Raw genomic sequence first — 17,704 nt, 5'->3', positions numbered from 1 at the left:
AAGTTTTTCTATATCCTTTAACACTTTTCAATGCATATATAAAGTAAATATTTTTAAAACATAAATGAGAATCATATTAATATATACTGGCCTGTAACCACTCTATAATCATGGACAGATTTCTATGTCAGAATATGTAAATCTATTTTATTCTTTTTAAAATGTTTTATAGTATTGCATTCACATATGCCATGTTAACCAAATCCCCATTGATGTATATTTAGAGTTTTTCCATATTTATATTTAAGTCCTTTTTAATATATTATTTTCACATGTAGGCTACTGATTTTTTTTTGATAGTATGAAATATTCAGAACAGAAGAAGAGGAAAAAATAAAATCTCAGGGACAAGATGTTACATCATCAGTATATTTCATGAAGCAAACCATCAGCAATGCCTGTGGAACAATTGGACTAATCCATGCTATTGCCAACAATAAAGACAAGATGCACTTTGGTAAATAATTTTTCATTACTGCTACCTTCCCCCTGCTTAAGTTATAAGTTAACTTACTGAGCAGTAGGTGGTGTTCTAGTTCTTTCTTTCAAAGTATCAAATAAAGCTTTTCCTCCCTTCTTTCTTTTATAATGGGAATGTATATACTGTTAGGGGAAATATTAATACTCCCCAGGTTTAACAAATAGCTTAAGCCCTATCATTTATCCCAATATTCTTATATTCCTAACTTACCAGTAAAAGGGTTTTACCTGAGAAGTAGTTAGCATGCTTCTAGTATTTTCATATCTCAGTCTCTTTGAGATAGCAAGGCTTTTCAATTTTATCATCTTTAATATTCTCAGAATCTGGATCCACCTTGAAAAAATTCCTGGAGGAGTCTGCATCAATGAGCCCTGAAGAACGAGCCAGATACCTGGAGAACTATGACGTCGGTACCTTTTTCTGTCTTGATCTCATGTGTGGGCAAAATTCTCTGGGACTGTAGATTCTTTTGGGGGGTTTGTCTTGAAACCGTATATTATGCAATTATGGATTTTTGTTGTATCCATTAAAACAGCCCTTTTGTACTTTTGTAACATTATCTGAAATATCCATAAATGTTGATAAATTGCCACTTCTTTTCTATGTCCAGAGCTGAATGAGAGAAAAAAGGCAATTTGATTTAACAATTTATAAAATATCTTATGATTGACTGTTCCTTACCATTCCCTCCCTATAATAAATATATGCTTGGCAATACCCTGTGTGTCTTTCACTGGGAATTTGGAACAAGGCTGAAGACCAATGGAAAAAACAAAGGTTTAAAGGTAGATGTTAGAATATTCTCTAGCTATTTTATCAGTGTAATATTTTTGCATGTGTGAGGACACAGGCCACATAGTCTAAGACGTTTTAAATGATTGTACCTTTTCATAGAATTTAGATTGGTATTTACATTTTATTCTATTTGAAATCTATTTTTCTTTTGAAGGCTTTTTACCTTTTAATGACATTATTAAGTAGATTGTAAGTTCTTTGAAATTAGAAACAGTATAGTGTACAAATTATTTGGCTAGAACAATGTGTTAGGCAGAGTTTGTGCCCAATAAATCCATTGACTTGATTATGTTGTTTTAGCATTCTAATGTACTCTGATTATTTTAAGTTGTATTTTCTTTAAGAAAACCTGCTGATCTCATAAAACGTCTTTATTTTACATAAAAATAAAATGAACAACATAAAAGTCACCAGTAATCCCACCAATGAGAGGTAGCCACCATTTATGTTTTTAATAGGGAATATATAATTGTATGCACAATATTTTAAAACAAAAATTTGATCACACTGTAATATTGTTTTATAACTTGCTTTTTTCACGTAACTTATCACAAACATATTACATACCAGTAAGTATATATTTGACATCATCATTTAATGGCTGCGTAGCTTTCCATAGTGTAGTATTTTATTTAACCAATAAATTATTGTCAGAAATTTAATATTTTTCCCTTTTTTTCACCATTTGAAAAAATACTACAAGGTATATCATTGTAGCTAAGTCTTTGCAAATATCATTAGTGATATATAATTATGTACAGTTATATGTAAATATATAAACTCCTAGAAGAGAAATTGCTGGACGAAATAGTTTGCATGTTTTTAAAGCTTTGATACTTATTGCCAAATTGCCATTCATAAAGGTACTTTCACCCGTAGTTTACTTTGACTGTTTCTCTTTGTTAATAGTGCCTATTATAAGAGCATTTTTGTTAATAGTGCCTATTATAAGAGCTTTTTTTTTTTTTTTTTAAGTTCAGGAACCTAAAATCTCTAGCTTCTGTTAAATGCATGCCTTTTGCTCCACATTTCTAAAGTGCTGACTGAAGCTGCATGATTAAGCATAAATACAGCCAGAGCTGCAGAATAGCATGTAACCTGGAGAAACAGATGAGCTAAGCTTCTTCAGTCTCTATCTGTGAGATGCTTACTTTATTCTAGTCTCAGTTGAATAAAGTGTTAAATGTTAGTTCCAGCAATTAAATAAGGTAAATGACTCCCACTTACCCCTGGCAATTACAAATAAGCAGATACTCAGTTTCCTAAGGTTTCAGAGATTTGAGGGTTGGAAAGCACAGCAATTCATTTGCTTACTCAGAAATCATTCTTAAATATTTAGTGTTAAACTGTTCCAAAAATCTCCTCCGATTTGTTTCTTAACAAGGCTTTAGATGTTAAAATTTAGCATTGTTGTTTTCATTTAAAAAGTTGGATATAGTCATTTGTTCCTGTTAATACTTTATATTCTTATTACAGGCCATTCGAGTTACTCATGAGACCAGTGCCCATGAAGGTCAGACTGAGGTATTTCACATTTTTCAAAACTTTTCCTGCCACTTGTAAATTTAACCATAGTTCTATTGTATGACATGTAGTTTTAGAAAATTATTGGGATTTTTTTTCCTTTGAGGGAATTTGCTTACGTAAAAGTAGTCATAAAGTAGCCCAAGAACATGTTTTGACAAACTGTCAATATGCACTTTGATGACAGCCATCTCAGTTTGTCTAGTCATTTAGACAGATGCAGATTGTGTGCTGTTTGCTTTGGCTAACGGGTGGTCTTCGTGTTCCCCATCAGGTTCCTTTGACTTGCAAGTATTTTGAGAAAAATACCTGCCCTGTAGTAAAGGTAGATAGCCAGTATGGTTTTCAAGAGCCTTTATCATGCTCAGCTTCTAGCAAAAAGCTGTAACATTCTCTTTACTCAGGAAATCTGTTCTGGGGCAATGTGATGGTCTTCACCATCTTTACTCTGTTAGCTAGTTATTTCTTCAGATAGGTCACCTCTCCTCTCCTTCTCTTGTCCCTTTTTTCATTCTCTTTTTCATGAGGGATTCCCTCCCTCCATTTCTCCTTTTTCTTCCCTCAAACCTCACCCTCCCACTCTTGGGGGAAGTTTGTCAGAAGGTATTTCAGTCAAAATGAATAGAGTTTAATTAAAATCATTTGGTGTATTTATAACACATTTAAGTGTTAATACCAGAGAATTATAGATTTTCTTCTTTCTTATCCTATGCGTGACTTGGAACCATACTTTTTCATGTACAAAGATGACATTGCCTTTATGCTTTAAAAATACTTGAAAAAGGGCTTCCCTGGTGGCACAGTGGTTGAGAGTCCGCCTGCCGATGCAGGGGACACGGGTTCGTGCCCCGGTCTGGGAAGATCCCACGTGCCGCGGAGCGGCTGGACCCGTGAGCCATGGCCGCTGAGCCTGTGCGTCTGGAGCCTGTGCTCCGCAGCGGGAGAGGCTACAACAGTGAGAGGACTGAGTACCACAAAAAAAAAAACAAAAAAAAAACCTTGAAAAAATACTGATTTAAAAGTATTGAACTTAAATATTCCCACTATCTTCAAAAAAATTTTTTTAAGGAGAAAACAATTTGATACTATGATATAACTGCAGTTTTTCATAGCTCTGACTGGTAACTGTGAATGTTTATAATAAAACCACTTAGGAATTTAAACATTAATTCTCCATGTAATTGTATCATAGTTTCTTGGTTGCTCTCAGGTTCTGCTTTCAGATGTGTGTACCATTGCTTTCTGACTAAGTTTACATAACAGACGCACACACACACAGTGGCATGTCTAAGTGGTTTCGACACCATATTGGAAATGAACGGGATGCTCTGTTTTTTGTATTGCTTTTTACGATCTTGAGCATGTTCTTAATCTTCACTGTGTTTTGCTTTTTTTGTTTACAAATTTGTAGTGTTAAAATTAGCAGTGATGGGCTTCCCTGGTGGCGCAGTGGTTGAAAGTCTGCCTGCCGATGCAGGGGACACGGGTTCATGCCCCGGTCTGGGAAGATCCCACATGCCGCGGAGCGGCTGGGCCCATGAGCCATGGCCGCTGAGCCTGCGCGTCCGGAGCCTGTGCTCCGCAACGGGAGAGGCCACAACAGTGAGAGGCCCGTGTACCGAAAAAAAAAAAAAAAAATTAGCAGTGATGGTGAAGATCAGCATGAAATTATTGTAAAATATGAAAACCGTTAATTGTAGTAAAGCAGTTAAATGCTTTAATACCTGTTTACTTAAAAAATTGTCTTTATGGTGCCTCCTCTTGCCTCCCTTTTGGCCTTTATCCAAATTACGGCTTTTAATACCTCCTTTTAGATGATGTTCACATCTCTTCTCTAGACGTAAACTCCTTCCCGCTGTAGACTATTTTATTTTATATGATTCCTACTATTTGCATTTTAGCTATTTGTTTTCATATTCTTTTTCATTTATTTAAGATGTATATTTTTTTAACATCATAACAGCTCTGAAATTAGGGTGTATCTTACAGTTGATTTTGTAATTTACTTGGTGGTATTTCTTTCTTTAGTTGTACATAAAATGATGCATCTTAAAACCACTGGTGCCTTAGATTTGCTGAAATGTGGTGTCATGTCTCCCTTACTGTGGCTCTTCGACCTAGCATTGGTGTTCGATTCCTGTGGGTATGCCCCAGAGTATCCAACACCATTCCTTGTGCATAGGCACAACACATAATTATTAATTCACCAGAATTAGCTCAAAACTAACCTTAGTGGTGTAAAAACTACCAAAAAAGACTAAATCTTGGTGTTCTGTAGTCCCCTGAGTAAACCAAACATACTATTAGCCACTGTTCCTCAATAGGGCACTATTAACATTTTGGGATGAGCTCAGCTCTTTGCTGTATGGGCTGTTTTGTGCATTCCAGGGTGGAATATAGATTATTATATTCTAGCCACTGTATGTTAGTGACTCCCAGTCACTGAGAGAACAAAAACCCACACCATACATTTCCAAATTCAGTATCAACCACCTTAAAACTCCTGCACCAGGGACAGGTTTTGCGATCACTTTATTTCTGGCTCATCTACCATCTGTGGACTTAAGAGTCTTTGACATATTATTATCTCCATTGCTCTCTGTATTCCAGCACACTATTTTTTGTCAGTTCCTATGACACACCTCAGTCTTTCCCATTTGTATTTGTTTGGTTTTGCTGCCATAGCAAAATACCACAAACTGGATGACTTAAACAACAGAAATTTATTTTCTCACAGTTCTGGAGGCTAGAAGTCAATATCAGGGTGCCATCAGGGTTGGTTTCTGGTGAGGCCTCTCTTCCTCACTTGTAGACGGGTGTCTTTTCACTGTGTCCTCACATGGCTTTTCTTCTTTGTGCACTTGCAGAGAGAGAGAAGTCTCTAGTGTCTCTTCCTCTTCTTATAAGGACACCAGCCCTGTTGGATTAGGGCCCATCCTTATGACCTCATTTAATCTTAATTACTTCTTAAACGCTCTGTCTCCAAACACAGTCACATTTGGGATTAGGGCTTCAGTATATGAATATTTGGAGAACATTGTTCAGTCCATAGTACCATTTTTGTGCTTTGTAAGGGCCCAGTTCTTGTCCAGGTATACCCTTTCACTTTACATAGTTGGTACCTTCTCATCCTTTAGGTTTCACCTTAAAAGTCATTTTTCAGAGAGGTTTTCTTTCATTACCGTTAAGTAGGGCCACCTCAGTGAATTTTCTGTCATAAAACCCTTTTTATTTTCTTCCGGGCATTTTTTAATCTACAATATGTTTTTTTGTTTGTTTATTCCATTTATTTCATAGAATAGGAGTCCCATGAGGACGTGGGTCTTTTTTGTCATATTTACCTTTAATCCCCAGGACAGTGCTTGGCATTGGACAGTATATAGGCATTTATGAAAAAGTGCATAGTATAAAAGTAAGGAGCACAGGATGTAGGTTTGTATACTGACTCTACTATTTAGTAGCTTAGGCAAGATACTTTCCTTAGCATAAAATGAAAAGAATAGCATCTACCTTATGGGATTGCTGTGAAGATTAATGAGTTAATCATATAAAGTGCTTAAAATAGTGCCTGGTATTTAATGGGCCCTCAGTAAATACTAGGTGGTGATTTTGTTTTACCAGGCTTTCAGAAAAATGAATATGAGTGACAGAGGATGAGCTGAAGCAATAGGGTGAAGCCAGATCAAGGGGTGGCTTGAATTTTATAAACGATGGGGAGCCACCAAAGATGGTATGTTTAGCGTTCAGCACATTGAGTTTAAGGTGAGTAATGGGTCATCTGTGTAGACGTTGGATATGGAGTCTAAAGCTCTAGGGCGATATCTGGAGTTCTGTATTTGGTCGGAGAGTAGTTAGAACCTTGAGAATTCTACAGAGGGAGAATAGTGGTGAACCACAGTGAATCCCTGGGGCACATAGGTGCTAAAGGAGTGGGTGGAAGAAGAGGAGCCAGTAATAACAGTGTAATAACAACTGACGTCATTGATACTCTCTGTCAGAACGCTTTCATGGGAATGGAGTAGGCAGGAGCCTTATTGCATGCAGAGACTTGTAGACGAAATGAGAGATCAGTAAGATGAGCCACCAAAACGCAGTAGCCTCTTTAGAAGATTGGCCGTAAATGCGGCGAAAGACTAGTTGTTTACTTGTATGTTCTGAATCCCACCATGATTGTCTGGCCGACTCTGGCTAATCCAGAAATTTGGATGGTAGCCCCACCTCACTTATGCTTCATTAACCTACGCTGGAAGTTTCTGCTTTCATGTTTCACTTAAGTTTGGGAAGATAGAAGAACAACAATGGGATATGAGGAAATTAAATTAAAAGTGTTTTTTTAAATTGTGAACAAATACAGTGATACAATAATGGAAACAGTATGCAAATCAAACGTAAAGGCAAGAAAAGAAAAATCCAAAAGAATATTTTATTTGCCTTCAGACTCTAGTTTTACTTCATCAATACTTATCTAAAAAGCCATTTCTAAAGTTTGTGATTTGCCCATATTAATTTAGGAGCCAGCCCAGATATGAGTAGAGATCTCCTGATGATTTATTGTTTATTTAACTTTTTACAAAAAGAATAAATTTATTATATTGCTCAGGAACCTCCATACAAATTTATAGTAATAATGAAGAATAATAGAAACTGACACAATTGTTCTATGTATGTATTAAACAAACATGCCAGTATGGAAAATGTAGCAAAAAATGCTTTTAGTAGTTATGGTTTTTTTTTTTAACTTCAAATCTTTTTTTAGCTAATTTTAGAACAGTCGAAATCAAACATTTTTGTGGGACTTTTTTCTTAATATTTTATCATGAGTATTTTCTTCATCAAAACCTCTTTATAAATAATTCCTTATGGCACTGTACTCTCATGTGAATGAACCATAATTTACTTTCCAGTAACCTTAACTTTTGATATTTAGATTGTTTTCAGTTTTTCAAGTTAAACGCATAACTTCATTGAATATCTTTGTTTATTCATATATTCATTCTAGGTTCTTTCTTTAAGATCATTTCCTATAGGTAGAATTACCTTGAGTCAAAGGGATGAACGTTTTTCAAGTTCTTGTTACATAATATGAAATTATTGTCTGTCTTTCATTTGATTAACCTAGTAATCTGTTTGAGCACCTACTATGCCAGGTATGGTGCTAGCAACTATATATACAGAGATAAATAAGATGCAGTGTGTGTCTTCGAGGATCTCTTACTTCAATGGAGATAGCTTCAAAAATAGCCATTACCGGTGTTGAATTCTATTTTTAAATTTTGGCTTGTTTGATAGAGGGAAATAATGTGGTTGATTGCTAAGACCATTCAAAGATCTGTTGTAAAAGTTTATGAAATGAATTTCAATCATGAAATTAAATTGTAATTAATTTACAAGTGAAATGTGTAATCTGCTTTGGTTAGTGTTGTCCTATAAGAGAAGGTGTTTTTGACTATTGGGAAAGCAGTGGGTAAGTTCTGATTTCAAGTATGTGCTCATGTATATGTATACACAATTTTAAATAAATTGTGTATGTGTGTATGTATATGTATGTGTCTAGTTGGCTTTTCTGGCCCAATCAGTGCAGAATGTCAGTGATGGGGGAGGAAATAGTGTCAAGTTTTATCTTTATTAGTTGTATAAGTATAGTTTGCATGGCTTCATTTTACTCTGAAGTATAGTTTTTCATTATTTTGATTATGTTAGAATTACAAGGAGTTAAGATGCTCTCACATTTATTTTCCTTCTTTAGGGATTTATTTTCTTCTTTCCTTGACTCTGAAAGAAACGAAAGATATTAGGAAGAAACTTAGTTCTTATAGAATGTACAATTTAAGGTCCTGATTGTTTTGGGAGAATCAGATGGGAACTGTAAATGAAACTCAGATGCAAGTACCATGCATTTTAAGCTGTATAGTCCAGTTTTGTCAAGAAATCTGAAATTGCATCTTTCTGATCTTTCTTTTTGTTTTCCATTTATTTTCCATATCCCATTTTCTCTATTCCATTCCAACATGATGTAAGGGAAATCCTTTTGGGGCAACTTCATTTTATGTCATTCTTAAAACTGAGAAATGCTCTGGAACTTCTGTCCTAACTCCTTACACTTTTGCCTTTTTCTCTCCTTCTGTTATCATTTTTTCTGTATATCATTCCCTGAATAGAAGCTGGTTTAAAGCGTATGTGTGGAGTTGAATGGGAGAGCTGAGTTTGAAGGAGGAAGTACAAATTAGGATTAGTCATAGTGGGGGAAATATTATTGAAATGGTTCTTTTTCTGATCCTTTGTTTTCAAGCAGTGATATTGTGTCTCCTTACATGTAATCAGTTCTTCTTTATCTAATATCACTTGAAAATGAATGATGGTTAAATGGATTAAATTAGTTGTTGAAAGGGTCAGAATGTAGTTACTACTCTGTCCTGTTTACACTTTTTTCCCTTTCTTAGGTTAACAAATATTTTGTCCTAAATGAATCAAAATAGTCTGTTTTTTATTCTTTCTGCATCATCTTCTTGTTCTTCTTATTTTCTCCAATATCAGGGTTTTGGAAAAGGAGATATATAACTATTATTATTTTAAAGTAAATTCTTATATTGAACTCATCAGTTGACTCTTCCAGACCTGACTAGATGTAATTCTTCTATCTAAAAATGTCTCCAGCAATAAAAATAGAGTTGAGGTTGTAATGATATTTGAGGATGGTGGATTTTTCTGTTTGTTTTGTTTTAACCACAACTTTCCAAAACAAAGCGTTAAGATTTAAGATTCTTTTCGTTTGTAGTCAATGAGAATCTTATTGGAGCTACTCTCAAATTGTAAAAAAATAATAATAATAATAAAGAATTTCTGGGACTTAGTTTTTGGCCAGCTTAACAATGGTAAGCTTGAGTTTAATGTAAAGTATAGAGATATAGGTCATTATCTTAATAGAGATTTTGGAGAATTGTTAACGGAAGTGAGAAAATACAGTTGTTAAACCAGTAAGAGAAAAAAGTCTTTAAAGAATATCTAGAAATCTGTGGGTATCTTGATTTATTAGGTGAGCAAAATGAAGAAATTTGCCATTTTCCATGGAATATGTAGTGGTATTTTGTGTATTTCGGCATCTAGCTCATGTTTCACTTTGACTTCTTTGCCAACTGAACATGGATACTTTGTAGGAAAGTTTGCATCTTTTGCATGAATCTGGTTTTACTTTCCTATTTTAAATTTGGACCTCAAATTTAGTGTAATTCAATGTATTATACTGAAATTTATTCAAATCTACAGGAGTCCATTTGGAATTAATTTATAATTTTGACTTTAAACTTTTAAAGTTTTATATATGTGTACATATCCTCATGCATGTATGCCTACATTTATAATTTTACTTCTTTTCATGGCACTTGGAAGCCCTAGAGAAGTTCCTAATTTTCTTCCTTTCCATGTGCCATTTTTTTAGACTCAGTGGTATCTCTAAAGTTTGAAAGGACATGTCCTATTCTGGAAATAAATTTAATTGTCATGATCAAGTATGTATTTTATCAGCAGGTCAATAAAAGGAATGATTTTGTAGGTATTTAAGACAAAAGAGTCTCACCATGAGATACCTGGGGTTGCTGGAAACATTGGGAATCATTTTGGGGTGTTACAGTATCAGTCTTGATTATTCTTAAGTGTCATTTATGGGTGAATGCAATGGAAATTGACATGCTTATCAATTGCCAAGTATTCTCATCTTCTTAAATTCTCACTGCTTTTAAAAGTATGTCTGTCATCTTATTATAATGATGGTTACCATTTACTGAACGCATCTTATGTGGTAGGCATTATACTAAGCACTGTGTGTACCCTACTCTAATCTTCTCAATTCCTTAAGATAGATGTTATCCCATTTTACAGACTGGAAGACAAAGAAGTTACTAACTTGTCCAAAGTCACACAGCTAGTAAGTACTGTCCATGCTCTTAAGGCAACAAAATGTATAGATAAATAAAAATTGCTAAAACAAACAAGCTCTTAGTCAACAGTAGATTTTTCCTTATATTAAACATAAAGTCTTACCCATAAACCAACCACAGTCTTTTGGTAATTATGTTATCTGTATTTTGGAAAACAGTAATTATTTTAAGTACCTACCAGCCAATGATCCCTTTATATTTAGGAAATTACATTGTTATAATGATTTTTTTTTAGTAACAGGATGCCCTTTTAGATGGGAAAACATTTTGGGTATAAGCCAAAATCTACTTGCTTTATTTTAACATTTTAGAATAATTTAGATTTAAGCACTTAGGGTAAACTACCAAACACTTGATTTCTTAATAAAGAAGTAATACTAGTCTGACCCTCTGCCCCCTTTGTTAAAAGGTCTGTATCATTTCTTTTTAGCCTTTACAACATTTCTAATTCTTTGGTTATTATTAAGTACTCTAAAGAGTAATCTGTTTTTTGTACACCCAGAGAATGTATATTAACTGAAGGAAAAGTAATTTGGCTTTTTAGACCGACACACTCTTTCCACCTTTTTTTTTTTTAATTATTTATTTTTGGCTGTGTTGGGTCTTCGTTTCTGTGCGAGGGCTTTCTCTAGTTGCGGCAAGCGGGGGCCACTCCTCATTGCGGTGCGCTGGCCTCTCACTATCGCGGCCCCTCTTGTTGCAGAGCACAGGCTCCAGACGCGCAGGCTCAGTAGTTGTGGCTCATGGGCCTAGTTGCTCCACAGCATGTGAGATCCTCCCAGACCAGGGCTCAAACCCGTGTCCCCTGCATTGGCAGGCGGACTCTCAACCACTGCGCCACCAGGGAAGCCCCTCTTTCCACCTTTTTATTAAAGGTTTGAAAATTTTTTTTTTTAGACTTCATGACATTTCTAATTTTGTGGTTATTAAACAGTTTAAAGGGTAGTTGACTCATTTTTTCATATACAAAGTGACATACACATTAACTGTGAAGGAAAAGTAATTTGGCCTTCTGGGACCCAGGTATTTTGGTTTCTTTCTGAACTAGTTATAACTTTGAAGATAGAAAAATTTGAACTGTTGATTGTTTGGGGAATACAGCTAGAGATAGTAATAGGTTTGCCTCTATGAATTAGGTAGTTGACAGTTGATGGGTGGGTGGCTTTGTGTGAGATGAAAACACTGAAATTGGAGCCAGGAGTCATGGGTTCTGCCTCTGCTTTGAGAGTCACTAGTTATACGACTGTGGGCAAGTCAACTAAGTCCTTGTGCCTCTAAAAGACCCCGACACTGTTCTGATGCTCATGGGCTGTGTCCAAATGGCTCACCCTGTATTTTTTTTTTTTAACTCAAGAGGATTTAAGTCAGAATCAGAATGCTTAAAAATCTCAAAATGAATGTCTATACCTAATTCCTTTATGCAAAAAATATTTGTTAAACTCCTTAGAGTACTTTCTGAAGAGCAAATCATTTAATTCCTAGGGTTTTTGAAAAGCCTGTTCTGGTTTTTTCAAAACTGTAATGAAGAGATAGGTTATATTGCAGTGGTGTATGTGAAGTCACATTATACCGTTGCAGACCCACGCAGTAAGCAGAGGGGGCACGGGTTCAGTGTTAATGTCCTGGCAGACAGTGATGTCATTAATAATTCTAATGAAATACATAATTTTTGACAACTTTGGATTCCTCTACCAGAACTGAAAAACTGAGGAAGTGAGTTCTTTATTCAGATGCTCTAGAAAGTGAGCTCTTTATTAAAATCTTCTGAAAGACTCAAGAATAAGCTGTAGATATTTGATCCTTTCCAGTCAGTATGGAAAGGAAATTGGCTATTTATTCTGAAGATTCTACTCACAGTTTAAATTTTCATATTTGAAAGCAAAGCTAACTTAGTTACTTCGGTAGCTAATATTATGACAACGTAAAAGTTGGTGAATATGTCTTTAATATTTGTAATTCTAAGAGAAAGCCTAGGAATATTAAGATTCCATAGTAACGTTCTTCATATCAGTCTTTTCATCTCTTAAAAGAATATTACTTGAAAGTCCTTTCCTGAAACTAACACAATATTGTAAAGCAATTATACTCCAATGAAGATGTTAAAAAAAAAAAAGAAAGTCCTTCCCTGAATTATCATATAAACTTTCATTGGAATTGAAAATATATGTGATGTACACAGTTATGTCTATATTATGAATTAAATTATCTTTACAAATTGTACAGTTGGAAAAGATGTGTATATATTGTGTTCCTTTAGCTTTAGGAGGTAGAAGTAAATATGACTAGAGTAAAAATTTAGAATTACTGTTTCTAATGTTTAACAACTCAACATATTCATTTACTTATGGAAAACTAGTATACTAGCAATATGATAGTGGATAAAAGGTTTTTCTAAGAGCATTACAAGGTAGTTACAAGTAAGATAGTCATAATGTAGTAACGTACTGTCCTGTATTTGATATTGTAAAACAGTTGCCAAATAGAAACACATGCACACACACATGAACCTTGATGTATGGAACTCATTCAGGAGGGTGTGCTTTTGAACATATCCTTTCTTTTTTTCATTCCTTCCTCTTATATATGGAAAACGTGATGAGCAAAAAGAGGGCTAAAATTACCCATAGATAATCTGATAATGTTTGGGCAAAAATTGTATCTTCATCTTTAAATAGAAATGATCATAATTTCTACCTTAGTACGATCATTGTGAGACTCTATAGCATCCACAGTTTAGAACATTTGGTATGTAATAGTAAGCACTCAGTGCTAGCTATTATTATTGTTGACTGATGAACATATAAAGATACCTGTGTGAATGTATTTACTACAGCATAGTTTATAAATGTAGAAAACTAGAAACAAACTAAAGATGCTATAATATGTTTATGGTGCATCTATTTAAGGAATAATATGTTGTTGTGAAAAATAATGTACATATATACTTACTGAGGTGGATAGATGCCCAAAATATATGGAAAGTGAAAGCAGCGTGAAGAATATGATTTTTTTCCTTGTAAAAAATGTTAAAAATTTTAACAAATTGCTAAAGGTCAAGTATAGGCTGGTATGATACTATAAAATCCCTGTAAGCAGTGCCAAAGGGGAGCTCACATCCACTCTCCACAGACCTCACTGGGTGCCTATAAGCATAAACTAGGGACAAGGCAAGAGAGAGGCCCAAGGTGCAGGCCTGGGGGGAGGAAGCAGCTTCTACTTTGGGAACAGCCTGGATTCTTCTCCCCTGTGGAATAAAACCTAACAATGCTGGGACAGAAAACCCTCCCTGGAGAAGGGAACAGACAAAACTACCCCTTCAGGGGAGGTATAGGAAACTCCTATGAGAGAAATCAATGGAGGAGGGAAGGATCCCATGGAAAGCCTTGTCCTTGATATCCAGGTACAAACAACCTACTTATGATGGAGGCTGAACCATGTCAACAAAGAATGCCTTCACCTTCCCACCATTAGACCAGCCAGCACCAACAAACAAGTGTCAAATGTGTGGGGTAGGCCAAGAGCGTGAAGAGAGACCTTCTCTGAGGCATAGACTCTGAGAAAAATCCTAAAGCTATGAGTGGAACAAGAACGTTGAAAAAGAAAGCATTCAGCAACCCAGCTCCTACCCTAAGCACACAGTAATGCGAGGCAGATTTTAAGCTGGTAGATTACTGAGGATGACCATAGCAAAAACAAACCAAACAGCACAACTTCTAACTAGATTGACTCAACTCCACACACTAAAGCCCTAGCAGAAGAGGAGGCATGCCCATTCCCAGACATAAATACATTTGTCTCAGTCTCTCTGCTCCTACACAGGATGTGTGCCTTTTAAACAAAAATTATAAGATGAAGAAAACAAGAAAAATAACACACTGTCACAAGACAAAGGAATCAACAGAATCAAACTCAGATATGATCCAGGTGTTGGAACTGTCAGATGCAACTTAAAATAACTGTGATTAATATGTTAAAGCCTCAAGTAGAAAAGGTAGACAACAGATACCAACAGATGGGGAATATCAACAGAGAGTTGGAAGCTCTAAGAAAGAATCGAATGGAAATCTAGTAATTAAAAACACAGTATCAGAGGTGAAGAATGCCTTTAATGGATTTGCCAGTAGACTTGCAAATGTTGAGGAAAGAATCAGGAAATGTGAAGATAAATTGCTAGAAATTTACCCAAACTGAATCACAAAAATAAAAAATCATGGGAAGAAACCCCACAAAACCCCCCAGGTCACCCAAGAGCTGTGGATCAATTTCAGATGATCTAATATGTGCAGGTAGAATCAGAAGGAAAAGAGAGGGACTTCCTTCGTGGTCCAGTGGTTAAGACTCCGCGCTCCCAGTGCAGGGGGCTTGGGTTCGATCCTTGGTCAGGGAACCAGATCCCACATGCTGCAACTAAAGATCCTGCATGCTGCAACTAAAGGATCCCGTGTGCCACAACTAAAGATCCCACATGTCTCAACGAAGATCCCACACGCAGGATCCCTTCGTTGCTACGAAGATACCATGTGCTGCAACTAAGACCTGGTGCAGCCAAATAAATAAATATTTTTTAAAAAAAAGAAGAAAAAGGTTTTAAAATGAATTCGATGGAACAAAAATATTTTTCAAAAATAAAGGAGAAATAAAGTCTTTTAGACAAACAAAAACTGAGAGAATTCATTACAAGCTTACCTGCCCTACAACTTGAATCTACACAAAGAATTGGTGAGCACTGGAAATGGAACAAGTGAAGGTAAATATAAAATAAATTTTGTTTTTTAAATTGTTCTAAAGAATGATTAAGTGCTCATGGATAGACCATATTATGGATCAGAAAATAAATCTTAAAAAATTTTTTTAAAATTTAAATTATACAAAGAATATTTTCTAACCATAATGGAATTAAATTAGGAATTAATAACAGTAAAAAGTATCTGGAAAATCCCCATATATTTAGAAATTAAACAATACACTTCTAAATAGCTTGTTGGATCAAAGAGGAAGTCTCAGAGAACATGAGAAAACATTAAAAAAAATTTTTTTAATTGAAGTATAGTTGATTTACAGTGCTGTGTTAGTTTCTGGTGTACAGCAAAGTGATTCAGTTATACATATATACGTATATTCTTTTTCATATTCTTTTCCATTATGGTTTATTACAGGATACTGAATATAGTTCCCTGTGCTATACAGTAGGACATTGTGTTTTATCTATTTTTTATATAGTAGTTTGTATCTGCCAATTCTGAACTCCTAATTTATCCCTCCCCTAACCCCCTTTCCCCTTTGGTAACCATAAATTTGTTTTCTGGAAAACATTTTGTATTGAAAGAAAAATTATTAAATATATCCAAATTTACAAGTTGCAGCTAAATCAGGGATTAGAGAAAAATCTGTAACATTAAATGCTTATAGTAGAAAAGAAAAGGCAGGGGTTAGAGAAAAATCTATAGCACTAAATGCTTATAGTAGAAAAGAAAAAAGGCTTCAAGTCAGTGATCTAAGTTTTTACCTAAAGGTAGCAAAAAAAAAAAAAAAAAAAGAGCAAATTATCCCTAAAGCACGCACGAGGAAGAAATAATTAAAAGTGAAAATCAGCGAAATTCGTTATTGTTCTAGAGGTCCTATAGCCAATGCAGTAAGGTGAGAAAAAGAAACAAATGGCATATGGATTGGAAAGGAAGAAATACAGATGTCTGTATTCACAGAGAGCATGATTTTTTTATGTAAAAAACCTGTATATTAAAAAATGTGGGAAGGGGACTGTGTGTTAATGTCATAAAAGACAAAGGCTGTTGGAAATGCTCCAGGTTAAAGGATACTGAAGAGACATGACAAAAAAATTCAATACCTGCTCCCAGATTAGATCCTGAGGGGAAATGCTACAAAGGACATGAATGGATCAACTGACAAAATTAAAATATGGATGGAAGGTTAGACAGAAGTCTAACGTGACACCCAACCTACACACATCCTAACACAGCCCATATCTATATGAAATTATGAAGGTGATAACTGCTGTTATAAAAGAGAATTTTCTTTTTTAATTAATTAATTATTTTTGGCTGCATCGGGTCTTCAGTTCTGTGCACGGGCTTTCTCTAGTTGCAGTGAGCGGGGGCAACTCTTCTTTGCAGCGCACAGGCTTCTCATTGCAGTGGCTTCTCTTGTTGCAAAGCACGGGTTCTAGATGCGCGGGTTTCAGTAGTTGTGGCATGTGCACTCAGTAGTTGTGGCTCGCAGGCTTAGTTGCTCCGCGGCATGTGAGATCTTCCCGGACCAGGGCTTGAACCTGTGTCCCCTGCATTGGCAGGCGGATTCTTAACCACTGCGCCACCAGGGAGGCCCCTGGTTCACGGATTCTTAACCACTGTGCCACCAGGGAAGTCCAAGAGAATTTTCTTAGTCTTAAGAAATACTGAAGTATTTAGGAGTAAAGGACCATGATATATATAACTTATCCTCAAATGGTTCAGGAAGAAAAAAAAACAACTATGTAGAGAGACAGGAAGAGAGCAAGAGAGTGTAAGTACAGATGATAAAAGCAAATCAGAATAAAATGTCATAGGTAAATCTAGGTGTTTCCTGTACTCTTTTTATTTTTGTAACTCTTTGTAATTTGAAATTTTTTTTTAAGTTTTAAAAAACATTCTTCAAAAATGGCAAAAGAAGAGAGCCATCATATTTGAAGTTAGAAATCACTTTTCTCCCAGTAAGCACTGTGAGGGATGAGGTAATGTCTGCCTCCAGAACAAAGACAAGTTTGCTTACTGCTTATTATAATACATCAGTTTCCCCAAGCCCAGTGTTCCTCTCCTATAATGCAGCCCATTGTGTGTGCAGCCGTCCATCTGGGCCCTCTGTGTTGCCCTCATGTGAACTGACACTAACATAGTGATGATCGTGCTCCTTGCTGGGCTATGAGTAAAGTCCTTTGTCTCTGACACAGCGTCTCATGTCTTCTGCCAGCACCTAT

General features: G+C 35.5%; 1 protein-coding gene across 1 annotated transcript in view; it reads left to right on the top strand.

Annotated features, from left to right (window-relative positions):
* The window catches only part of UCHL3 (ubiquitin C-terminal hydrolase L3), a 44,118-nt gene that overhangs the window by 13,908 nt on the left and 12,506 nt on the right, over window positions 1–17,704 (top strand). Inside the window, exons 3-5 of the mRNA XM_082675694.1 lie at window positions 301–457; window positions 802–887; window positions 2,753–2,800. Coding sequence (XP_082531820.1) covers window positions 301–457; window positions 802–887; window positions 2,753–2,800 — 291 coding nt within the window. The remainder of the gene's footprint in view (window positions 1–300; window positions 458–801; window positions 888–2,752; window positions 2,801–17,704) is intronic.

Source organism: Grampus griseus (assembly GCF_964374135.1).
Source record: "Grampus griseus genome assembly, chromosome: 18".
Lineage (NCBI taxonomy): Eukaryota > Metazoa > Chordata > Mammalia > Artiodactyla > Delphinidae > Grampus > Grampus griseus.
Note: the sequence above shows the minus strand (reverse complement) of the source record. Positions and strands in the feature narration are given on the sequence as shown.